Raw genomic sequence first — 24,413 nt, 5'->3', positions numbered from 1 at the left:
TTATTTATTTATTTTTCAATTATAAAACCATTTATGTTCATTGTAGACCATTTAGAACATACAGAAAAGCTTTTTTTAAGGAGAGGAAATTAAATGAAAACAGTCGGTAATCCTCTCATCCAGAGACAGCCAGCTTCGTCAATGAGCATTTTTCTAGGTACAAGGCTGGGTCTTGTACCTAAAAAGAAAAAAAAAGGAAGAATAGAAAAAAGAGAATAAAAGTAAATAGAATAGAAAAAGAAATGTGGAAGGTAATGGAATAGATATTGCTCATAATGGATATATACTGAGCAGCCTAATTCAAGATAAATGTAGGGCTTTGAAAGAAAATTAACCAGGGCAGGAAGTGCTGTATGATATATAGAAATTACACCAGTCCCTTAGAAGTGGGAAGCTTAGCTCTGGCCCTTCACTTGAGAATTTCAGAATCTTCCCATTACTCTCTAACTCACTCCCACATGTCAGAACCCGGCCTGCTAATCTGCCTGGTCATAGTCTTCTCCGGTGTCCTTATCAGCCTTCCTCAGTGGGTCCATGCTGTGAGGGCTGGGGCAGTGGAGCAGAGTTCATGCTCCTCCCAGGCTGATATCAAAGGGCCCCAGGGACGGGGACAGAAAGCAAACACTCAGACCCCAGCCAGATGTGGAGCTGAAACAGCAAGCAGAGAAGAAGTGTATCAGGTAAAAAGAAAACTGTTTTTAAATTTTTAACAACCTCATCTGTCTCATCTTAGATGCAGTTTGTGTCTGAGGGCACGGAGGGCTTGGCAACATGGTGGCTGAAGAGAAGCTTGTAAAGGGAAATGAGTGAGAACTCTCGGGAAGAGTGGAAGGGGTACTCATAGGGAGAAGGAATGTCAACTCTCTTTGTCGCAGTGGTTCTAGCACAACCCTACAAGTTCAAAAGCAGTTCGATCTGCCCTGTGAATCTCCGCAGGTAGAAATTTTAGGGAGCCAAATTATACTTGAAAATGAGAAAGCCATTTCTAACAGAGCTGTCGGAAAGTGGAAGGGACTAATTTGATAGGTAATGAATTGCGCGTCGCTGGAGGTGTTCAAGCATTTGCTGGAAAGCAGTTTGTTGGGAGCTGGGAATATTACACAGAGGATTTAAGAATCAATCAGATGGATGGTTGGACCTGAAAACCTTTGAAGTTCCAACACATCTGAGTCTATGATATGAATAGAATGCTATCAGAAGTTTCTCTAAAAGGCCAGACATTTACATTTACGTACAGGAGATACTCACATATGAAAAAAAAAGTCAGTCATATTGATTCTGGTTTCCTCGGTAGAAGTGAGAAGGCACCAAGAGCAAACTCTGCCAGAGGAGGGTCCTGTTGAATGTCTGTTTTTTTTCCTCTCGGTGGGTATAAACAACCCCCACGTGACCTCTATTTTGCAAGGATTACACAGAAGAAATGAGTTCTTCTAGAGGAAGCATTTTGGTTTGGGCTAGTAAACATTTTATTTCGGCAGTTGCCAAAGCTAAGGGGGGCGTGTCTGAGTTATCTGCTTCAGAGCCCGAATTTCAGTTTAGGTGGCTATTCTCTGCCCTTGAAGCAAAAGGAGGTGGACCACAGTTTAACAACCATGTCCCAAGGCCCGTGTTCTTCTCCAGGAAAAGAGGGTCTCGTCGCTTAGGGCAGGGAAGCGCTTGCTCCTGTACCGCACTGTGTATGAAGAAATGCGCTTTTAGAAGAATGTTTGAAGAGATAAAAAGAACTCTGAGTTGGTATCAATGGGCAGTCTTTCAGGAGTAGAAGAAAACTTTTAGAAATGCACAAAATAACACATAAAGAATACCAGGTTTTGTGCTTGTTTTTATAGCAAAATATCTACATCACATACACTGTCAGACTGAACTCCCTTCGTTCCCTATCACCCCCTTTCCTTCCCCTTTGAATTATAAATAGGGGGCTTCTTGACTTCCATTTCTACTTTTGCATATTCTCTAATAACATACCTGGACCTCTGTTCCAACCCATGCCTTTTTTTTCAACCCATAACTTTTATAAGATCTCGGATCACTAATGGCATTTCTGGATTTTAAATTTAAAAAAATGGCTAAACATGTCAGCACTCTATGGTTTCCATTATGGCAAGATATTAAGCATTTACCTTGAACTTTGCCCATTCGCGCTACAAAGGCCAAGGATCTTGACGAAGTTGTTAGAAAACAGTGATAGCAAAAGGTATTTCCATGTTACAATCAATGTATATCCAATAATTTGTAGTTTTTGAAGAAAGTATTGTAATCGCTGGAATTCTTGTTAATGTGGAAACAACATTTCTGTCCTGCTTATTCATCAGAAACCCTTTCTCTCATGGTTTTGAGCGCAGAGGGGCCGCTGAGGTGAAAAGTCCAGAACCCAGCATGGAAATGACCTACCCTGAGATCGTCGTAGAAATGGGCACCGTGACCTTTGGAGAAGAGAACAGGAAGAAGATGACCAATAACTACTTGAAAAGAATGGAGAACTCTAAAATCATCCAAGCCACATGTGCCCTGTTGAATTCCGGAGGGGGTGTGATCAAAGCGAAGATCGGTGACAAAAACTACAGTTACCGATGCCACGGGCTGGGGCAGGACCTGGAAACCTCTTTTCAAAAGCTCCTTCCTTCTGGTTCACAGAAATACCTCGACTGCATGCAAGAAGGGCACAACCTCCTGATTTTCGTAAAGTCCTGGAGTCCGGACGTCTTCAGCTTCCCGCTAAGGCTTTGCAGCTTACGATCCAATTTATACCAGAGAGATGTGACTTCCGCCATAAACCTGAGCGCCAGCGCCGCCCTGGCGCTTCTCAGACACAAGCAGTCTAGAGTCCAGAGAGGAAGAGCGAGGGTGGGCGAGCCCCATCCCCGGGGAACTCTGGACGCCAACATCCAGGAAGAGGAAGACATGAGGAGGTCTGCCTCAAGATTTCTCCAAAAGGACAAGCTCATCTATAAGGAGAAAGTCGACTTTACTGAGTCAACACATGTGGAGTTTAAAAGGTTCACCACCAAAAAGATCATCCCTAGGATTAAAGAAATGCTCTCTCATTACGTTTCTGCGTTTGCCAACACCCAGGGGGGATACCTCATTATCGGGGTGGATGATAAGAGCAAGGAAGTGTTTGGATGTAAGAGAGAAAAAGTGAACCCTGACTTACTGAAAAAAGAAATAGAAAACTGCATTAGAAAACTGCCTGTATTCCACTTCTGCCGTGAGAAGCCAGAGGTGAGCTTCACTACCAAGATCTTGGATGTGTACCACAAAGATGCCCCGTATGGTTACGTCTGTGTGGTTCGGGTAGAGCCCTTCTGTTGCGTGGTGTTCACAGAGGCCCCGGATTCCTGGGTCATAAAGGACAATTCTGTCACCAGGCTGACGGTGGAGACCTGGGTGGCCACGATGCTGGATATCCGGCCAGGTAAAGCAGAACAGGAGTCACTGTTCGGTTAGTAGAGAGAAGGAAGGCCTTCCCTGCCTTCCCAGGCTGTTGATATTTTACTTAAAGAACAGAAAGATGTTTTGCTTAAAAATTCTCCCATTACATGGTTCTCTTCCTAGTATTTTTAATTCCAAAGAGACACAATGTGAACTCTCTGAGGGCAAGAAATGCTTGGATTTGAGTCTACTTTGGGAAACTAATAGTATGTCATCAGCCATGGATTAGTGACTATTCCTTTTCATGCTCTGTGAAGGCCTGTTGAAAAATTTTGCTGGCTGATATTCCTAGTCAGAAACATACTTCAGCCGCCTTACCCTAAAGATATTTCGGAGAAACATTGCGTAAGGATGACTCTCCACTAATTCACTCGAGGGCAGCTTGTTGACGATTTTGAACGGTTTCCTTTGACACCAGGAACTAATGCCTTCAATCTCTGGGCTTAGGGCACCACCTAGTGGGGGAAAAGCTATGCAAAAAAAATAATAATAATAAATAAAAAGGCAGGGGGTGGGTGGGGCACGGAGGGGGACTCCAGGTGTTTTCACTTCCTCTACAGTTTTGCTCAGAACCATGATTTCTAAGCCATTAGTAGAGGACGTATAGCCTGAACGAAGCTTATCAGTTTATGTCCATGGTGAATGTGTTCCAAATTTGATAAAAGAAGCTTGGATCAAGACTTGAGTGATTTTATTGGATCATTCTTTCTCTTCTAAATTTGTTTTAGCTTACACATACAGAGAGACACCCCAGACTAGAGATTCTGCCACCTTCTATTCCATTCAAACCTTGGATTGGGACTTAAAACAACTATTAACGATATAAAAAATATATATGCTGTGCTTAACTTTTCCTGACTCCGCCCTTCTAGAAGCCTTTTCCCCACAGGGATGACCCGGAGTCAGAATGTTAGAGTTGGCAGGAATCTTAGGGACCACCTCACCCTAGCCTGAGAGAGAGAAGTGAAGCGGCTTGCCCAAGATGAGTCACACGGTGACTTAAAGGACCAGAGACCCCCAGGGGTGCCCAGGCTTCCTTGCCTGACAGATGTGAGCTCTTTGAGTCATAGAAAGTGTGAGAGAGCAGTGTGATGCAAACTGCATCGTGGGAGGAGCGATTGAAAAAGTTCTTCTTTTTTTGCCTGAAACAATCCTCCATGTATTTATTTGTTCAGCTCCGTGCAGCTGGACCACAGACTACAGCCTCCCCGCTGCTTCACCAGCTTTGCCTGCACTGGGAAGCCCCGGGTCTCCCATCAAAGTCCTGGAATTGAAGGGTGCTCTCCAGCAACGTTTGTTTCCAGGTATTTCCTTCCTCACTTCAGCTAAGGGAACTGCTTGTTTCTAAAATTGCATTGGGAGGAGTTGATAGCAATGAGTCCAAACTGTTCTCCTTAGAGAGAAGGTCAAACACAGGACTTACCAGACACGATGGTCCCGACACAATGATCCCAAAACAATACGTATGGCTAACGCTTGCCTCCCAGCCATCAGACTCACAATATCTCTGTGTGCTGTGGGGCTTCCGGGCGCCCATGGCTTTTCTTTCCTACATCTTCGAGAATTTGGGAATCATCCTAAATGCCTTATTAGGTCTGTACCACGAGAGAACCATGCCCTGGCTTTCCAATGGCGAGGTGGTGAGCCGTGAGGTTCTAGAACAGTTTCTCACCCTTGGCGCTATTGCGATTTGGGTCAGGTCCTTCTTTGTTGGTGGAGGTGGGGGCTGTGGGGCGCTGCCCTGTGAATTGTGGGATGTTTAGCAGCATGCGTGGCCCTTGTCCTCTAGATTGCAGTAGCACCACTCCAGCTGTGACAATGGACAATTTCTGGAGGTTGCCAAATGCCCCCTGGGGTGGTGTTAAAATTGCCACATGTTAAGAGTCATTGTCTTAAAGGAAGTTTCTTAGTCCCCTCCCCCCCCCCCCCCCCCCCCCCCCCCCCCCCCCCCCGCCCCCACCAAGCACCAGGTTCACACACAGGTAGCAGGAAGTGCTGACTTCCTAGCAATGGTGGACCATTTGCGGTTGAGCAGACAGTGCAGGGGGCTGTTGTGTGAAGTCTCCTGTCTCCTGTCGCGCTGCCCTCCCCTGTGTGAGAGCTGCCAGCAGTGGGGGCTTCAGGACCCTGGCCTGTGGAGCCGGGGAGGGGGGCGTGCTTTCTTTGCAGACAGGGAAGCTGAGAGTTCCATGGCCCGGCTCAATTCTTGTTAGGCTGTGGCAGGAATACTCACAATAGGCTTTCTCCCATTTTAGTAACTTCCATCCCTCCAATTTTCAGTGACACAGGAGGAGATACAATTTAAACCCGAATCCCTGTGTAAGAAGCTCTTCTCAGACCATCAAGAACTGGAGGAATTCATGAAGACGCAGATACGTCCTTATTCTCGGGGGATTGTGCTGTTTTCTAGGAGCTGGGCGAGTGACGTCGGCCTCCGGAAGGAGCAGGATGTGCTGTGCGATGCTCTCCTCGTAGCAGTGGACAGCCCCCCGGTGCTGTACACCGTCTGGATGCGCCCCGGTGGGACCGAGGGGCTGGAGTACGGCCGGAGCACTGCCCGTCAGCTGAAGCAGAAACTGGGAACGGTGGGCGGTTACGCGGGGAAAGTGTGTGTCATCCCGAAACTGGTGCACCTGCCCGGCGCGCAGCACAGGCCCTGGGACCTCCCCGTGCGCTACCCCCAGTCCTACCGGCTCGCGGATCAGGAGGACGTGGAGGACTTGTTGCAGGCCCTTGTCGTGCTCTTGCTGGGCTCTAGTTCTCTTCTGAGTGACCAGCTGGGCGGCGAGTTTTTCGACTTGCTCATAGAGGAGCAGGGCGAGCTGCTTTCGGAGAGCCTGCAAGAGACTCGGGAACTGTTCGTCCACTGCCTGCCGGGAGCGAGGAAGACAGCCCTGGCCGTGAAGATGGTGGAGAAAATGAAGGGCCTGCTCCAGTGCACACCGAAGGAGATCCTCTATGTCTGTGAACACGACTCCTTAAGGGATTACGTGGCGTAAGTGTGTCCCTAACTGAACACAACGAATGTATTTAGTCAGTTTTTTCAGCAGTGTCAGAAAAGGAATTTGTGTTACTTAAGATTTTGCGCCCTGGCTGGGGCGGGTCAGTGGATTGAGGCTTGTGAAAAGAAAGATCCCTGGTTTGATTCCCAGTCTGGGCACTTGCCAGGGTTGCAGGCCAGGTCCCCTGGTGTATGAGAGGTATGTCCATGTTTCTCTCTCTCTCCCTCCCTTCCCCTCTCTCTAAAAAGTAAATAAATAGGGGGATGGGCAGGGCAGGGGAGAGCAGTGGGGGGGAAATAGGGACAACAATAATTGAACAAAAATAAAAAAAATTTAAAAAGTAAAGCACAATCTTTTTTAAAAAAATAAATACAATCTTAAAAAATTTTTAGGTGGGGAAGGGAAGAAGAAAGAGAGGGAGAGAAACACAAATGTGTGGTTGGCTCTTGGGCACCCCCTACTGGGGACCTGGCCCGCAGTCCAGGCATGTGCCTAGACTGGGAATTGAACTTGCAACCTTTTGGTTTGCAGCCTGAGCTCAATCCACTGAGCTACACCAGCCAGGGCCATTCTTTTTTTTTTAATAAATACAATCTTTAAAAAATATTTTGCAATGCCTTAACTATGTAAATGCAAGAGCCCAAACATTTCCAAGTGATCAGGTGGTTGAGCTATAAATGGGTACTTCACTATTTTCGGGCTTCAACATCTCATCATAAATTAGCTGAGTGTGCATAACTTCAAATTTATATAACCAGAAACCCCTTTCACAGTCATCTGTGACCTTAAATTTAAGAAAAATAGAAATGAACCTATCTTGCTTTAAATAAACACTTTGTTTGATACTTAATACTTTATAGTCATAGGGTATTTCAGTTAATTAGACATTCTGCCTAGTTAGAAACTTGAATTTAAATACCATTTGATTTTGTTTATAAAATATGTTCATTTGTTTGACTTGTTCTGAATCAGTAATTTCAGAAAACATGCAAATTTGCTTCTGACATAAATTTTGAGCTTTGAATTTAGTAAAGGAGATTGGTTGCTTTATAATCCAGCAAATGAGGGCAAACCCACTTTAATTTTTTGTTTGGTTTACTTATTTACTCAACAAATCTTTTTGAGCACTGTGTAGATGCTAGGTACTGTGTACACTTAGTGTTAGTGGGGAAAACACACTGTACGCCAGGCCAGGAAACCCAGTAAGGGGGACAAAAAATAAAATAAGCAACGTGGATACTGTGTAATTAGCATGATAATAAAGATATGTTTATCTTAACTTGGGCTGAAGGTTGCTCAGCACATACTCCCCAGCAAAGAAGATCCTTGGGCACACTCCTAAGAAGTCAATAGGGAAAGTAAATAAAACGAAGGCTTTTAGGCAAAGGGCCCAGCAGGTGGAAAGACATGGAGACACCTGAGAATCCAAGGGGCAAGTCTCACTGGAACCGTTGGGGAGAGGGAATAGGTATAGAGTAGGTGACAGAGTTGGTGAGGCATGCCAACTATATTATAAAGGGTGTTGTAAATTGTGCTGTGGGTTAAGTTTTTCTTAAATACTCGCTCAAGGACATGCTTATTAATTTTAGAGAGAAGGGAAGGGAGGGAGAGAGAGGGAGAGAAACATCCATGTGAGAGAGAAATATTGATCAGTTGCCTTCTAGCACACAGCCTGACTGGGGATTGAACCTGCATCCCAGGTATGTGCCCTGACCAGGAATCAAACCTGTGACCCTTTGGTCTATGGGATGATGCTCCAACCAACTGAGCCACACCAGCCAGTGCTACCTGGGTTTATTTTAAAACTTTTACACGCACGTATAGCTAGATAATCTTGAAGAGCTGAGCTTGCAATTTCTTATTCTCTTTGTCACGTGACTTCTGGTGGAGCAGTTTGGTAGCATTCGGCACAGGACCGAATCAATGAACCAGCCTCTAGGTGAGAACTAGCCTCCAGTGGCAATCCGGAGTGTAATGAGTGCACGGCGTTTCATCAAACTCTATTTATCTCTGTTTCATCCGTACAGCCAACGTACCACCTGCCAAGCTGTGACCCGGAAATCCTTCATGGGAGGGGAGTTCCTAAAAGTTAAACACATAGTGATGGACGAGACGGAGAATTTCTGCAGCAAGTACGGGGATTGGTACATGAAGGCTAAGAGTATCACCCACCCAAAGGTAAGCGGAGCTAGGAGTGAAAACCCTCACCGTGGGGTTCTCTGGATCTTTCTGGATCCTTTCCAAGTCCATCATGCTGATGCCAGTGGCCTCCCCCCTCCACCTGCCCAGTTTCCTCGTAAAGCAATCACCAAAGGGATCCACTGCTCTCTGGCAATAGCAAGGGTCATGAAAGAGGAAATGAAGAAGATCAAAGAAAATCCTCGGTCCACCGTGTGTCCGGACGCAGTGGCGTTGTTCAGAGAAGCTGCCTACGAGGAAGCAATGCGAGCTCAGGCCCTTCCTGGGGTGTGTGAGATGCAGACCGACCTGACCCTGGAACAGATTGCAAAATACGTGGCAGACAGATGTCATAGCCTGCTCCAGTGTGGCTATCTGCCCAAGGACATAGCGATTCTGTGCAGGAGAGCGGAGGACAGAGGACGCTATGAGCTTGCGCTGCTCACAGCAATGGCATCCACGGAGACCCACAGAGCCACTGAAGCTGTGTTCAGCCAGGCCGCTGGTGCTTGGGGCAGTCACATCATTTTGGACAGTGTTCAGCAGTTTTCAGGCCTGGAGAGGAACATCGTGTTTGGGCTTTGTCCAGAGTGCACCCTGTCAGAGGAAACTCACAAGCTCTGCTTCGCCGCCAGAGCCGTTCTACACCTCTACCTGCTTTATGAAAAGAGGGTAACTTTCTGAGAAGTAGTTCAAACACTCCAGGAAGCCGGAAGGAGCCGAGTCCCTCTTCCCAGGCGGGTGGCAGTTACTCCTTTTCACATATTACCAATGAGGAACTCAAGGCACAGTCAGGATGGCAGAGAGCCGTGGAAATGCACCTCACTGTCCACTTCCCAGTCCACCCCACCTTCTCCATGGACAGTTACAACAGGCTGCTAATCGGTGCCCTGCCTCTGGTTCCATTGCGTCAACCTGAGCTGTTCTCCTCACAGAGGGAACTGATTTATGACATTCCCTGCTAACGCATCTTCCGTGAGTTCCTGCAGTGTTGAAACCAAACCCGTTTTCAGGGCTTTCCATGAGGCCCCCTGACTTACGCGCCTAGTGCAGCCTTTGTTACCCCTCCATCTCCCAGTGCTTCTTTTTTTTTCCTTTTTTAAAAAAAATTATTTAATTATATTTCCCAGTGCTTCTAATGCAGCCGGGCTTGAGGGCCTATTTGGGGGCGGGAGGTAATGTGCCTTCAGGGCTACTTACTTTGACCGGGTGTGTCAGGGCAGGGTGGCACCTTGGTTGGTGCGTCATCCTGGCTATGGGTCCCAAGTGTGTAGGCTCAGAATTTGATTTCCTCTAGAAGTGGAAATGTGTTTGTAGTTATGATGTGTGTGAGAGGCTTTACACGTTTCAGCTAATATTAGGGCTGCTCTCTTGGGCTTCTGCTGCTTGCATGGGAAGAGTGTGCCTCAGGCAGCCCACCAGTCATGGAGGAATGAGAGAGGTGCAGCAGTTTTGAACTCAACTGATGCCCTGGAGCCAAGTTTGACTGATCCCAACTAGATTAGCCCCAAACCCAGCTGACTTACAATGCATGCGAGAGAAATAAATGCTCATCATTGTACGACTGAGATTTCAAGAGTGTTTGTTTTGCAGCGGTAGCCGACTAACGCAGACATTTCCTCATGTTGTAGCATGGTCTTCAAGTGATCGTTTTCATGGCTGCACAATGTCCCAGCTAGGTTATACAAAATTGTACTAACCATCCCCTATTAATTTGCATCCCTAGCAATTTGACACAATTGAAATTACGCCCAGACCATACTCAGGCATACAACCTTTTCTTTTCTTTGTTTTTAAGATATTATTTATTTATCTTTAGAGGGGAAGGGAAAGAGAAAAGGAAAGAAATATCAATGTATGGTTACCTCTCGTGAGTCTCCTGCCGGGAACTGGCCTGCAACCCAGGCATGTGCCCTGACTGGGAATCGAACCACGATCCTCTGGTTCCCAGGCCTGCACTCAATCCACTGAGCTACACCAGCCAGGGCCACAACCTTTTCTTTCTTTGGTGTATTTATAAATCCCCAGAGATGAGATTACTGGATCAAAGGATAACCAAACCAGAGATCCACCCTAATCACATTGGTTCTGATAGGAAGTACATAGAAAAACCCTAATCACTGTACCTGACAACATACAGGTTTGTTGCCTTAAATAAGAGAGCAAAATGCTGACATCAGGTTCTGATAGCGAAAAAGAGGCATCGGCATCTCAGAAACAGGTGGCTTAGAGCAGGCTGTCTCTGCACGGAGAGCAAAACAAAGGCCCATCACCCTGCCTCAGGGCATCAAAAAAATGCTGGTTACTTGAAACTGATATTATAGGGTGCTATCTCGGAACAGAGACAGGATGCCTCGGACCACCAACGGGACTTTTCTTTTTCTAACTTGAGAGAGAGAGACAGACAGACAGACATCGATGTGTTGTTCCACTTTTTCTTGCATTCATTGGTTGTTTCTTGTCTGTGCCCTGGTTGGGGATCAAACCCAAACCACTCCAACCAGCTGAGTTACCTGGCCAGGACTTTTTTTTTTTTAAGAGAAACTGTGGCATGGAGAAACCCACTTAAGAAAAGACAAGGGAAGGGGGAAAATTGGGACAACTGTAGTAGTATAATGAATAACGTATACTTTAAAAAAAGAAAAGAAGAAGAAGTATAAAGATAAACTAGATTTTCAACAAAGCTGAGCTGTCCCAGTTCCCTGAGGTTTTGGAGAGGCCAAACATGAAATTATGTTCAAGAAGCTTCAACTTGAAATAGGTGCAAAATTCGTAATAACCGTATGTTGCTATTTATTGAGATAGTGCTATAACCAGCTGCTATTTTCTAATGCTTTGCATACGTTCTCCCAACTCCATGAGGTCTATACACATGATCTCAGCTTTATACTTAAGAAAACTGAGGTACAGAGACATTAACCTTCTGAAAGGCACGGGATCCTGAGTGTCCAAGCTGAGTAAACAGCACGTGGACGGAATCCTCGCTGTGGCAATCTCAACTTCGAGAACGTTCGAATACTCTGAAAATACTCCCCAGAGGCGAGAATGCTCACGATCCCACTCAGGATCCTCTGTCGAGTTCTCCTCCCTAGGAATCAGTGGCTATCCTGTCCCCTATACTTAACATCTGCGAGTTCCCCATGACCCTCCGGACTATTCTAGAAGAATCTGAAGTTCTCTTCTGCAAAGCTCAGAATCAGACTCAGGTCATATTCCTGAGGTTTCCAAGGTCAGACCCTTCTGCTGGACTCGGTTCAAGGCTGCTGCTTGGTTCAATTGCTTCCGCTGACAGAGGCAACACGATTTTGAAATAAATGGGATCAGTTTTCAATTTTGTTTCTTCTTTCATTTTCAGCCTAAAATGGAAGTAAAAAGGAAGGAATTAGGACGTGGCTACTGTGTACTTTCTCTTATTATTATTTGCTGCTCCAGAATTATCTCAGGCTGTTGGCAGTTAAGGCCCCTACCTCCACCCCTGCTCTGATCAGGAAGAGTTGTCGTCTTCGCTCAATTACACGGTTTGGAAGAGACACGTGTTGGAGGCGGGCAGGGGGTCCCTTCGAAGACAGCCAGATACAACCCACCAGTCAATGGCTCATCCATCAAAGCACCTCCACAGCTGGCCCCTGTACCCTCTGACACACAGGATGAGATTAGAGCTAGCAGACAGTAAATGCTTGCTACGGTCCGACACTGTGCAAAATGTTGTAAATGCATCATGACTTTTATCTTCCCGGCAACTTTTGGGTTTTGTTTCCCAGCCCCATGGAAGTTAGGATAAGGTTGTGTTAAGAACATGTGTCCTAGGGTCAAACCCTTTGAATTTGAATTCTATTGCTAATTAGCTGAATGACCTCAGGCAAGTTAATTTTCCCCTTTAAAATTCAGGTTTCTCAGCTATAAAACAGAGATAAAATTCATACCCATGCCCTAAGATATAAATGAGGGTTGACACAGAAATGGAGACCACATGGAGGGTTAGCAACAGGGGAGTGGGAGGAGAGAGGGGGAGAAGGTACAGCGAATAAGTAGCCTAGATGGTGGGGAGAAAATAGACAGGGGGAAGGTAAGAGTAGTGTGGGAAATGGAGAAGCCAAAGAACTTATAAGTGTGACCCATGGACATGAACTAAAGGCAGGTGGGAGGGGGTGTGCAGGGTGGAGGGGAGTGAAGCAGGGAAAATGGAGCGACTGTAATAGTATGATCAATAAAATATATTTTAAAAATTTTCTCAAAAAAGGAGGGTTGAAATAAACAGTCCTTTTAAATAAAGCCTTGTGTGTAGAAAGTTCTCAATACAGTCTGACCCTAATTCGCTTTAATTTGTACTTGAGGAAGCCGAGGCTTAGAGGCAAATACCTGGCTGAAGATCACGGAACTGGAAAGTTCAGAACCCAAGAACCGAACCCATGTCTTCCTGACCCCGAAAGTCCGTGTCAGCCCCCGTGCTCTCCTGCCTTCCTGGACAGCAGTGTGAGCGGCACGAGTCCCCACGATGCATGCGCCACTGTTGAGACCCGGATTGCGTATACTCAGAATGCTTGCTATTAAGCAACATGGTTATTCTTAGTTTCTAAAATCTTTCTACAAAGCCAGTGTGATAACGATAACAACTTACATAACAGAATGTTTAGAGAAAAGCATTTTCTACACTAAGAAACTCAAAAAATACACCTTTCATTTCTAGGTCTATACAGGGTGGGGCAAAGGGAGGTTTACAGCTATTCGTGTGAAGAATAACACAATCCTTAATAAATAATAATACAAGAATAAGATCTGGGTTTCAGGTGCTCACCGCTGAAAACCTCCTTTGCCACCGCCTTGTACACTGACGTCACCACAAGATTAGAAAATAAGGGACGAAAGCCCTCCCTCCCCATCATTACCGCCGCCTCACACAGTTGTCCTTTCTGCTTATTCATTTCCAGTGTGGGTCCCGGGGCAGATACATTTCAGCAGAGTCGTAATCATTGTGCACAGTCCATTTTGTATCCTGTCTGGGGTTATTTTTCTGGAAGCCATTCCCACTCTCCAGTCTGCCGTACAGCGTGTGAGGCATTTTCCACACTGCAGCCTCGGACAGGGCAACTCCCAGTGCCAAAGAACCTCTCAGATTCCACGGGGTTCCTGGGGCTAGTCCGCCTGAATTTACAGCCACGGAAAGGAAGACGGTGACGGGCAAGCAAAGGATGCTAAAGCTCTTCACCAAACCCCATGAGATGTGGGGATGGGGTGGAACGAAGTTCTAGGGACTCTGCAAAGGAGAGTCACACTTAGGACGGACGCATGTTTCTTCCCTGGCCTTGCGGTTGTGCCCACCCTGAAGAGTGGTCCAGTTGTGCCCGCCAGGGGCCCAGCTCAGGGGGTCTGTGGAACAAACCTTTGCTTGCTCAAAGCTGCCTAAGTGGACTTTTCTGTATTTGCCCGATAAGAATCACCTGGCATGACGGTCCAATTTCCAGATCCCTGTACCGCTCCCAACTCTAAGACACGTGCCTGCAGCTAATCTGGAGACCGCGCAGGAAGTTACTTTGACATCATCATCACTTAACCTTTCTGAGGATTAGTTTCTGCCCAGAGGGAACCGAGGTACCACGAACAACTCAGCCCAGGGCTTGTGCGGGCACAACACGAAGTGCTGTGTGGACGTCATTATCCAGATGCCCTCTGGACGCTGCTGGGTTTTTCTCACTGGACACTTTTCAAGTGTGCCTTAAAAAAATACTGTGTCCTTTGGGGGTAATTTGTAGGTTGTCACACTTTTCTGAAATTGGATAATGACCCACTCTGTTCGACACACGTAGGCAACCTCGTGAAGGGACAGTGCTGGCCAGATGGGAAACAGATTTGGCACAAGTTGGATTTGGGCAGCAGTCTGTAATGCTAGTCATTTCTGTGGCAGTCCCCCATGGATAGCGAGCCTAGAGACTGGGATGATGGGGGACAGGAAATGGGAGTTCAGTGGTTCCCAACCCTGAACATAGAGTCACCTACTGTCTTAAAAATACAGACAGTGGCTGAGGATAGAGTCACCTACTGTCTTAAAAATACAGATTCAACCCTGGCTGGTGTAGCTCAGTGGATTGAGCGCAGGCCTGTGAACCTGAGTATCACGGTTCGATTCCCAGTCAGGGCACATGCCTGGGTTGCAGGCCAGTTCCCAGCATGGGACACATGAGAGGCAACGATACATTGATATTTCTCTCCCTCTCTCCTTCCCTTCCCCTCTAAAGATAAATAAATAAAATATTTTAAAAATATAGATTCATGGTTTGATTCTGCATGCCTGGGGAGGGGCCCTAGAATCTGCGTTTTTTAAGTATATTTTATCATGTTATTACAGCTGTCCCATTTTTCCTCCCCTTCCCTCCACTCCTCCCTGGATCCCCCTTCCCACCAGCATTATTGCCTCCCCCTTAGTTCATGTCCATGGCTCATATGTATAAGTTCTTTGGCTTTTTCATTTCCCACATTATTCTTAACCTCCCCCTATCTATTTTGTACCTACAATTTAGGCCTCTTATTCCCTGTACCTTTTCCCCCATTCTCCCCAGCTCTCCCTTCGAACTAATATCCCTTCATATGCTCTCCAGTTCTGTGATTCTGTTCCTGTTTAGGTTGTTTGCTTGATTTGTTTTTGTTTTTGTTTAGGTTCGGTTGTTGATAGTTATGAGTTTGTTGTCATTTTACTATTCATATTTTTTGGTCATTTTCTTTTTCTGTCCCTTTAACACTCCATATAATAAGGGCTTGATGATGATGAAATTCTTTAACTTGACCTTATCTGGGAAGCACTTGATCTGCCCTTCCATTCTAAATGAGAGCTTTGCTGGATAGAGTAATCTTGGATGTGGGTCCTTGCCTTTCATGACTTGGAATATTTCTTTCCATCCCTTTCTTGCCTACAAGGTTTCTTTTGAGAAATCAGCTGATAGTCTTGTGGGAACACCTTTGTAGGTGACTGTCCCCTTATCTCTTTCTGCTTTTAAGGTTCTCTCCTTATCTGTACTGTTGGGTAATGTAATTATGATGTGCTTTGGTGTGTTCTTCCTTGGGTCCAACTTCTTTGGGACTCTCTGGGCTTCCTGAACTTCCTGGAAGTCTATTTCCTTTGCCAGATTGGGCAAGTTCACCATTATTTTTTTTAAAAAATAGTGCTCATCCTCTTCTCCTTCTGGCATCCCTATGATTCGGTTGTTGGAACATTTAAAGTTGTCCCAGAGATTCCTAAGCCTCTCCTTGTTGTTTTTGCTTTTTTTTTTTTGAATTCTAGTTTCTTCATTCTGTTTTAGTTGAATGTTTATTTCTTCTTGCTGCTCCAAATGGTTGACTTGAGTCCTAGTTTCCTTCCCTTCATTGTTGGTTCTCTGCATATTTTTCTTTATTTCACTTTGCATAGTCTTCACTTTTTCCTCTACTTTGCGACCATACTTAACCATTTCTGTGAGTATCCTAAATACCAGTGTTTTGAACTCTGCATCTGATAGGTCAGCTAACTCTTCATCACTTAGGGGTTTTTTGGGGGGAGGGGTGGTGAGCTTTGATCTGTCCTTTCATTTGGGCTATATTTCTTTGTCTCGGTATTCCTGTTATGTTGTAAGGGGCAGAGCCTTAGGATTCACCAGGGTAGGGCCACCACATCACTGTGTTGTGGCTCTGTGTATAGGGGAGGGACAGAGAGGGAACAGTGCCACTTGCTTGGCTCTCGTCTCGCTTTCAGTCACTTCCCCCACTACCCACAAGCAAATTGGGCCCTTCTGCTGTTGACCTGGGGTAGGCGGGTTTGTGTACATTCTAGAACCCTGTGGATCTCTCCAACAAACAGTCCTGTGAGGCTAGGAGTTTCTCTTGCCACTGCAAACCCCACAGGTTTTTTACAGAGGTTTTGAGACTTTCTTTTCCTGTGTTGGAACCCTGGGTTGCGTGGTCTGCCCCCCCGGCCACGTTGTTTCTCTGGGTTTATCTGCATGCAAATATGGAACCGCCTGCTCCGCTAGCCGTCTAGCCCCACCAGTCCCTCAGCCAGGCCACCGCCTTCCTGCTCAGCCTCTCCGCCTGTCTCCGCCCCTCCTACCAGTCTGGATGAATGTTTCTTCTTTAACTCTTTAGTTGTCGGACTTCCATACAGTTTGATTATCTGGTAGTTCTGGTTGGTTTTTGTTTTTACATTGCTGTTGTCCTTCTTTTCGTTGTGTGAGAAGACAAAATGTATCTACCTACACCTCCATCTTGGCCAGCTGCATTTTTTTAAAGGTGTGCTGAAAGATTGAGAACTTGGTTCCAGTTCTCTTTTCCAGTTTTCTCTTTTCGTGGTGCAAAAAGCCTTGATTGCCAGGCATCCACTTCAAAGATGACTGTCCTGAATAAACACATTGCCAGCCACTGCCCCCTACTTCAACTTCATTGTTTTACAGATCTTGGTTGATTCCATCACTGACCACTGGGGTCACTGTTAACAATTTTTTCCTTGCCCTTTAAGTTCCTCGTCTTCCATTTTACAGTCACCAATCAAGAGTGAGCCTAGGCTCCACCCTCAGCCCAAAGAAAGCGGAAGGCCTGGCAGAGGCACTTTCTTTTTCTCCCCAGCCACCTCCTCACTGGGTAACCTGAAGTGTGCTCCCTAACTTCCAGTTCCTGTAAGTAATCAACCTTCATGATTTTCAGTTACGTAATGAGCTTTCTGAAGGGCGTCTTGCAGTCATAATAGGAACCACAAGAGCAGGTCCAGACACAACACTGGTTACGAACAGGATAAAACGCTGGTTGGTGACGTCTGAAGCTAAATTCCCTCTAGTGCACACCTTTCCTCGGAGTGAAAAATAATTGCTAAAGCCATACTGTAATGATTCTCGAGATCTATAAGGATGGTCACATGAAAGAAACCGAACAGGAGCTCAAGGGACTGTGTGGCTTGCGTGGGTTCTGAAGGGAAGTTGCAGATCAAAGCCATAAAGAGAAGAAACAGAAGAATAGCAACAGCACTAGCCACCAAGTCAGCAACAGGGGATCCCGTAGAAATACCAACTATAACTGTTGGGATTGTAGAGGCTCCTAGAAAAATTAAGAAAGTCAATGAGCTGTACAGCTTATATTCTCTATCTGGCTCTACCATTCCCCTTCCCCCCTCTTATTGCATTAAATATTTCTTGAGTAGTTCAGGCTTATGGGGCAAAGTAACAATTCCTCTCTTCCTGTCCACCTTCTTCCTTTCCAATTCCACTCCCCAGAAAGTAATCCTTAATAATACTTTGGAAAAAAATAATACTTTGGTGCTTATCCAGACAGACTTTCCTGTAGCCTTGTTCTCCAAGGAGTTTAAAGTACTCCCTGTGCTATACTGTTTCTTAGAATCAAGCCGGAATTAACTAGCCTTTCGCCTACTTATTAAAATGCCAAGTTTTTGTTGAGAAACAGGAAACAGTTCTGTTTTTTCCTTCTCGAGGTCAGAAAGGCAGACATTAAGAGGTGAGAGCAGTTTAATTTAGTCTTCTGGGAAGTTAAAACTAAAGACAGGAAAATATCTCGGTTTTCACAGAACCCAACTTAAAAAAGTAAACAGTGTAGGTCTGCTTTTCAGGAAAATTGAAACCTGGCATTCCTTGCCGCTCTCTTCTCCAGGGGGCTCAGATTTCAGAGCCAGTTGCTCCTTCGGAAGGTTGCTATAGCCCTCGGTCAAGGCTAAGGCTGCTGACATCGGGACAGAACAGGACTCCAGGGGTTTTAACATCCCGACCCTGAAAAATCTTCTAACACCCAAGGTAAGTACAGGCTGTCTGGAAAGACCCAAGCCTTGCCTGTTCAACAGAAAAGATGGTCTGAAAACCAGATTTAAAAAACCCTCTAAGATGAAAATCCACCCTGTGACCCTTCCAAATATGTCTTGTCTATATGTTTCGGCAAGATGCGGAGGTGGACGCAAATGGCCACTCGTTCCTTAAGTGAAATAGGCAGAACTATTCTGTAGATGGGACTCACTTTCTTGCTCAGGCCAGCCACGCGAGACTCCAGCCCAGACAGCCTGGCCGAGCTCTGAGACGGGCATGGTGTACAGGGTTGCAGGGGAGACCCATCAAAGCTCCGGGGATACACTTTCAATGGGACCAGGAGGAGCTGGGGGGCTTCGGTGGGAAGAGATGATCGTTCTAATATTTCATCGGGTTTTTGGTTTGTTTTTCATAGTACATTTCACTTTCATGAGAAATTTAAGATATATTGATTGGGAAGCTCTGACCCAGTTGGATTTCCCAGATTATTTTTTTTAAGATTTTATTTATTTATCTTTAGAGAGGAAAGGAATGAGGGAAGGAGAGAAACATCAATGTATGGTTGCCTCTCGTGGGCCCCCTGCTGGGAACTGGCCTGCAACCCAGGCATGTGCCCTGACTGGGAATCAAACCACAATCATGTGGTTCGCAGGCCTGTGCTCAATCCACTGAGCTACACCAACCAGGGCCCCCAGATTATTTTTGTAAGTGTCAAAAGTACATGTGGTTATTTTGTTTACCAACATTAATTAAAAGCACTGCAAAGTGCTTTTAAACAAATTGCTTCTTCAAATCCTTTTGGCAATAGGACACAAATGAGTAGGTAACTATGAATAAAACTTCAGCAAGTGCACAGTTGAGAAATATCTGCCATACTAGAGTAGGAAAACAATCGTCTGTAACAACAAATATTTATTTTATTAGACACAGACAGCACCTACATGTATGCTGGATATTTTCCGTAGACATCAATTGGTATACTCACGTTTACAATATAAATGTTTTTATTACTTCAGCCATAAATGTAAGATGATTATTTAGCCCCAAATTAAATAAACTGTTTCCATACGTGTGTGAACAATGACTTATTGGAGGCCATAATTACAGCACCGAGGTCCGGGAAAGAAATAAATCAGAGGTCATCTAACCCCAATTCTAATTCTGAGTAGGCCATACCTTTTCTCTTCATCTGTGTGAAATACAAGACAGCATAATGTGTGGGGCAGGCGGAGCCAGGTTCAAGGATATGTCTGTTGTTTCTTTGTGGGTCCTAATGTTCTCAGAGCCCCAAGGGATCATAACCCTACCTCCCATTCCATGGTTCCCCTTGGGCCCACACGCAGAGGCTCTGCTTCCCATGCCCCGGACCACTCTATGCCCCATTTCCAAAGCAGTGCACGCTCTCCTACAGACACACACGGGCTCTGCTCCCGGGAGTCCACTCCAGTCCTGTGACCCCGACGCTGTCCTGCGGGAACCTCGCTGGCCAAGGCTCTGGTGAGAGGAGCACTGCGGACGTTGGAAGCCGTGGGGGAAGATACTCTGTTGGTGGTGGGAGACGACGAGCCCCGAGTCTCTTGGTTGGAATCATACAGTATGTACCCTTATTACACTGGTTTCTTTCACTTCGCAGTGTGCATTTAAGTTTTCGCCAGTAAGCCCAATGGAGCCAAAATTTTCTTTGGTAACTGTCTAGATGTTTTACTCTGTAATTGATTTATCTGAGTTCCCAATATTTTAATTAAACCAGTTTGCTTTTTTTGCCTGTATTTTAAAAACAATTCATTTACGTTTTTGAAATTCTTTTTTTTTTTTAGATTTTATTTATTTATCTTTAGAGGGGGAGGGAAGGAGAGAGGGAGAGAAACATCAATGTATGGTTGCCTTCGTGCGTCCCCTGCTGGGAATTGGCCTGCAGGGAACTGGCCTGCAACCCAGGCATGTGCCCTGACTGAGAATTGAACCGGGATCGTCTGAGTTGCAGGCCTGCACTCAATCCACTGAGCTACACCAGCCAGGCCTTGAAACTCTTAACATATATTTCAGTGGAACAAAATCTTCTTAGTATTTTAGAGGAAGAAGTCTACCAGAGTTTCCCATTTATTGATTATCTTTCAAATCTTAAAAGAACAGATTGGGAGCTCTCAGGGTTTCTATACCAAACAAAATAAACCAGATTTTAAAAAAAAATTTATTGAGTGATTTTAGAGAGAAAGAAATATCACCTTGTTGTCCAGCCATCCATGCATTTATTGGTTGCGCCTTGCACGTGCCCTGACCAGGGATCAAACCTGCAACCTCGGCATGTCAGGATGAAGCTCTAAACAACTGAGCTCCCTGGCCAGGGCCAAGATAAGTCAGGCTTAATAGATATAGAAGGGAGTTGCCAATATGAAAATATTTATCTAAGAAAATTAATGAGCATGTAGCACTTGAGAGGAAATGTCTGTATGAATAAACATTAAAACTGAAGTTCAGATGTCTCTCAAATGGCTCTTTGCACAAACAAGCTGACAAGGAGATTTCAAATGTGATAAAAGATGGACCAATATAGTTCTAACTATAAATTTTATCACAAAGAGCATATCAGACAAATGAGAAAGATTGTGAATGACCTGGCATGCCAAATAATTTACTGCTCAGACACCTGCGTCAACCACCCTTTTATTTTGTTCAAAGCTCTTTTTTTAAAAGATTTTATTTATTTATCTTTTTGAGGGGAAGGAAAGGAGAGAGGGAGAGAAATATCAATGTATGGTTGCCTCTCGTGCATTCCATGTTGGGAACTGGCCTGCAACCTAGGCATGTGCCCTCACTGGGAATCGAACTGTCACCCTTTGGTTCGCAGGCCTGTGCCCAATCCACTAAGCTATACCAGCCAGGGAGACAGAGCTCTTTTTAAAAAATATATTTTATTGATTATGCTGTTACAGTTGTCCCATTTCCCCCCCTTCATTCCCTTCCTCCCTGCACACCCCCTCCCACCCACATTCCCCACCTTTAGTTCATGTCCATGTGTTGTAAGTTGTTTAGCTTCTACATTTCCCATACTATTCTTGCCCTCCCCCCTGTCTATTTTCTACCTACCGTCTATGCTACTTATTCTCTGTACCTTCTCTCTCTCTCCTCTTCCCACTGCCCTGTTGTGATCTCCATTTCTGTGGTTTTGTTCCTGTTCTACTTGTTTGCTTAGTTTGCTTTTGTTTTAGGTGTGGTTGTTAATAACTGTGAGCTTGCTGTCCTTTCACTGTTCATATTTTTTTAACTTTCTTTTTTTTTATATTTAATTTATTTATCTTTAGAGGGGAAGGGAAGGAGAGAGGAAGAGAAACATCAATGTATGGTTGCTTCTTGTGCATCCCCTGCTGGGAACTGGCCCCTGCCAGGAACTGGCCTGCAACCCAGGCATGGGCCCTGACTGGGAATCGAACTGCGATTGTCTGGTTCACAGGCCCGCGCTCAATCCACTGAGCCTAACCAGCCAGGGCTCTTCACTGTTCATATTTTTTATCTTCTTTTTCTTATATAAGTCCCTTTAACATTTTATATAATAAGGGCTTGGTGATGAGGAACTCCTTGAACTTGACCTTATCTGAGAAGCACTTTATCTGTCCTTCCATTCTAAATGAAAGCTTTGATGGATAGAGCAGTCTTGGATGTAGGTCTTTGGATTTCATGACTTGGAATACTTCTTTCCAGCCCCTTCTTGTCTGCAAGGTCTCTTTTGAGAAATCCGCTGACAGTCTGATAGGTACTCCTTTGTAGGTGACTGTCCCCTTATCTCTTGCTGCTTCTAGGATTCTCTCCTTCATTTTAATCTTGGGTAATGTAATGATGATGTGCCTTGGTGTGTTCCTTCTTGGGTCCACCTTCTTTGGGACTCTCTGAGCTTCCTGGATTTCCTGGAAGTCTATTTCCTTTGCCAGATTGGGGAAATTCTCCTTTATTATTTGTTCAAGTAAGTTTTCCACTTGTTGCTCTTCCTCTTTCCCTTCTGGTATACCTATAATTAGGATGTTGGAACATTTAAAGATGTCCTGGAGGTTCCTAAGCCTCTCCTCATTTTTTTGAATTCTTGTTTTTTCATTCTTTTCTGTTTGTTTCTTTCTTCCTTCTGGTCCACTCCCTTGATTTGAGTCCCAGTTTTCTTTTCATCACTGTTGGTTTCCTGTGCATTTTCCTTCATTTCACTTAGTGTAACCTTCATTTGTTCCTCTAATTTGTGACCAAAATCAACCAGTTCTGTGAGCAGTCTGATCACCAGTGCTTTGAACTGTGCATCTGATAGGTTGACTATCTCTTAAAAGTATTGTCGCTTAAAAGTACTGGCTCTGGGGCTTTGATTTGTTCTTTTGTTTGAGCCATAATTTTTTTGTCTTGTCACACCTGTTTTGTATGAGGGGTGGAGCCATAGGTGTTCACCAGAGCATGGCAACCCAGGTCACTGGGTTGTGATGCTGTATGTGGGGGCGGAGTCAGAGAGGGGCAATGGTGTTTGCTCAGCTCTCTCTTGGATTTCAGTCCCCTCTGCCGCTTCCCACAGCAAATTGGGCCCTTCTGATGCTGGTTCCCGGGTGGGTTGGCTTGTATGCGTTCTGGGACGCTGTGAATCTCTCCAACGAACTCTCATGTGAGGCTGGGAGTCTCTCCCAGCACCTCAACCCCTGCAAGTTTTTTCAATCAGTGCTTTTAGGCTTTATTTCCTGGTACTGGGACCCTGGGTTGCACTGTCCGTCTCACTGCCCGTTTTTGCCTGGTTTATCTGCAGGCGAATGTGTGACCATGGTCAGCCAGCCACCTTGTGCGCCTCATTGGGTCTGCCTGTTTCCCCCCTGCACCCGGGTCTGCCAACCACTGCTTCTTCCTGCCACGACCCCTCTCCACCAGCTGCCCACTCTACCCCTCTTACCGATCTAGATGAATGGTTGTCGGACTTCCATGCAGTTCAATTTTCTGTCTGCTCTGGTTGTTTTTTGTTTCTAAATTTTTGTTGTCCTTAATTTTGGTCATGTGAGGAGGCACAGTGTGTCCACTTATGCCTCCATTTTGGCCGGAAGTCCCACTGTTCAAAGCTCTCTTTAAATAATAAGGATACTAGTGTCTTGTCTAAAAGTAAACACCAAAGAAGCACAAACAAAAATAAAACTCTTAATCTTGTTAATTAATCACATAATTGTTTCTTAATTTTCTGATTTCCTTCTGTCCTTACATTTTTTATTCCTGTTATTTTGTGTTCTTTTTTGAGCTAGTTTTTTTTAAGTTCTTTAACTTTTGAAGAAAATCACTATTTTTACCAATCTTACCAATGTAGGCATTTAGTGCTATGGGTTTTTCTCCAGGTACTGTTTACACCCAGTCATGACCTAAACCAAAAATCTCCAACTGGCAGACTCTTTGTGTCTCTCACAGCACTTAGTGTGCTCACAGTGAACACTTGTTGAGCATTTTTTGTGGTAATAAATTGAAGAATAAAATGTTTGGATCGCATTTTTTAGCCTATAATGAAGCAAAGGAGAAAAGTGACTGCAGGTGGCAACACAACCGTAAGCCCCTAAGAGCCCTCCTCACCGTGGTGCTGTTGAGTTTTACCGATTTGCTGAACCACTTCCACATGCGAGTTCTCTGAGAAGACCTAGAATCCACTGATCCTTCTTTTCCCATTTATCAGCTCCATGCCATGCCCTACCCATCTTCAGTTCCCACCCTGTCCTAAGAATGTGTATAGTCCAAGAGTTCAACCACTTTCTTACGAATGCTCTAAGTTTACACCCCCTACTCTCCTTTTAAATTTTTTGGAGGTAAAGATTTTTGCTTTTATGTTATAAATGATTTCAAACTTACACACACAAAAAAACAAAGAACAAAATAATGAATACACATGTGTCTACCACCCAAATCTAATAGAAGATGCCAATTAAAACAACTTTTTATTATGCCAATAAGCGGTATCACTAACTACCCAGTTGCCTATGCCAAAACCCAGTTACTAAATTTTTAAAAAATATTTTATTTATTTTTCTTAGAGGGGAAGAGAAGG

The 24,413-nt window shown here is 45.0% G+C and overlaps 2 protein-coding genes across 5 annotated transcripts in view; both read left to right on the top strand.

Moving 5' to 3' along the window:
- Positions 1–595: 595 nt before the first annotated feature.
- Positions 596–9,682, top strand: LOC119001375 (protein SLFN14-like). Its single transcript, XM_037066783.1, has 5 exons — positions 596–680; positions 2,338–3,415; positions 4,608–4,736; positions 5,713–6,427; positions 8,462–9,682. Exons 2-5 carry the CDS (start codon positions 2,377–2,379, stop codon positions 9,294–9,296), a joined length of 2,718 nt encoding a protein of 905 aa, XP_036922678.1. The 5' UTR covers positions 596–680; positions 2,338–2,376; the 3' UTR covers positions 9,297–9,682.
- Positions 9,683–17,172: 7,490 nt separating this feature from the next.
- SLFN11 (schlafen family member 11) overlaps positions 17,173–24,413 on the top strand; it is a 28,154-nt gene continuing 20,913 nt past the window's right edge. The window contains exons 1-3 of one of the 4 annotated variants that reach the window (XM_037066727.1): positions 17,173–17,248; positions 18,231–18,370; positions 19,788–19,970. The gene's annotated coding sequence lies outside the window, so the exon portion shown is untranslated. Of the gene's footprint in view, positions 17,249–18,189; positions 18,371–19,787; positions 19,971–24,413 lie in introns of all 4 variants that reach the window. The other 3 variants (XM_037066735.1, XM_037066745.1, XM_037066754.1) reach the window with 3 other exon arrangements.

This window comes from Sturnira hondurensis, unplaced genomic scaffold (genome assembly GCF_014824575.4).
Source record: "Sturnira hondurensis isolate 20B ecotype Veracruz unplaced genomic scaffold, ASM1482457v3 Scaffold0001221, whole genome shotgun sequence".
Taxonomy (NCBI): domain Eukaryota; kingdom Metazoa; phylum Chordata; class Mammalia; order Chiroptera; family Phyllostomidae; genus Sturnira; species Sturnira hondurensis.
The sequence above is the reverse complement of the archived record's forward strand: the minus strand, read 5'-3'. Positions and strand labels throughout refer to the sequence as shown.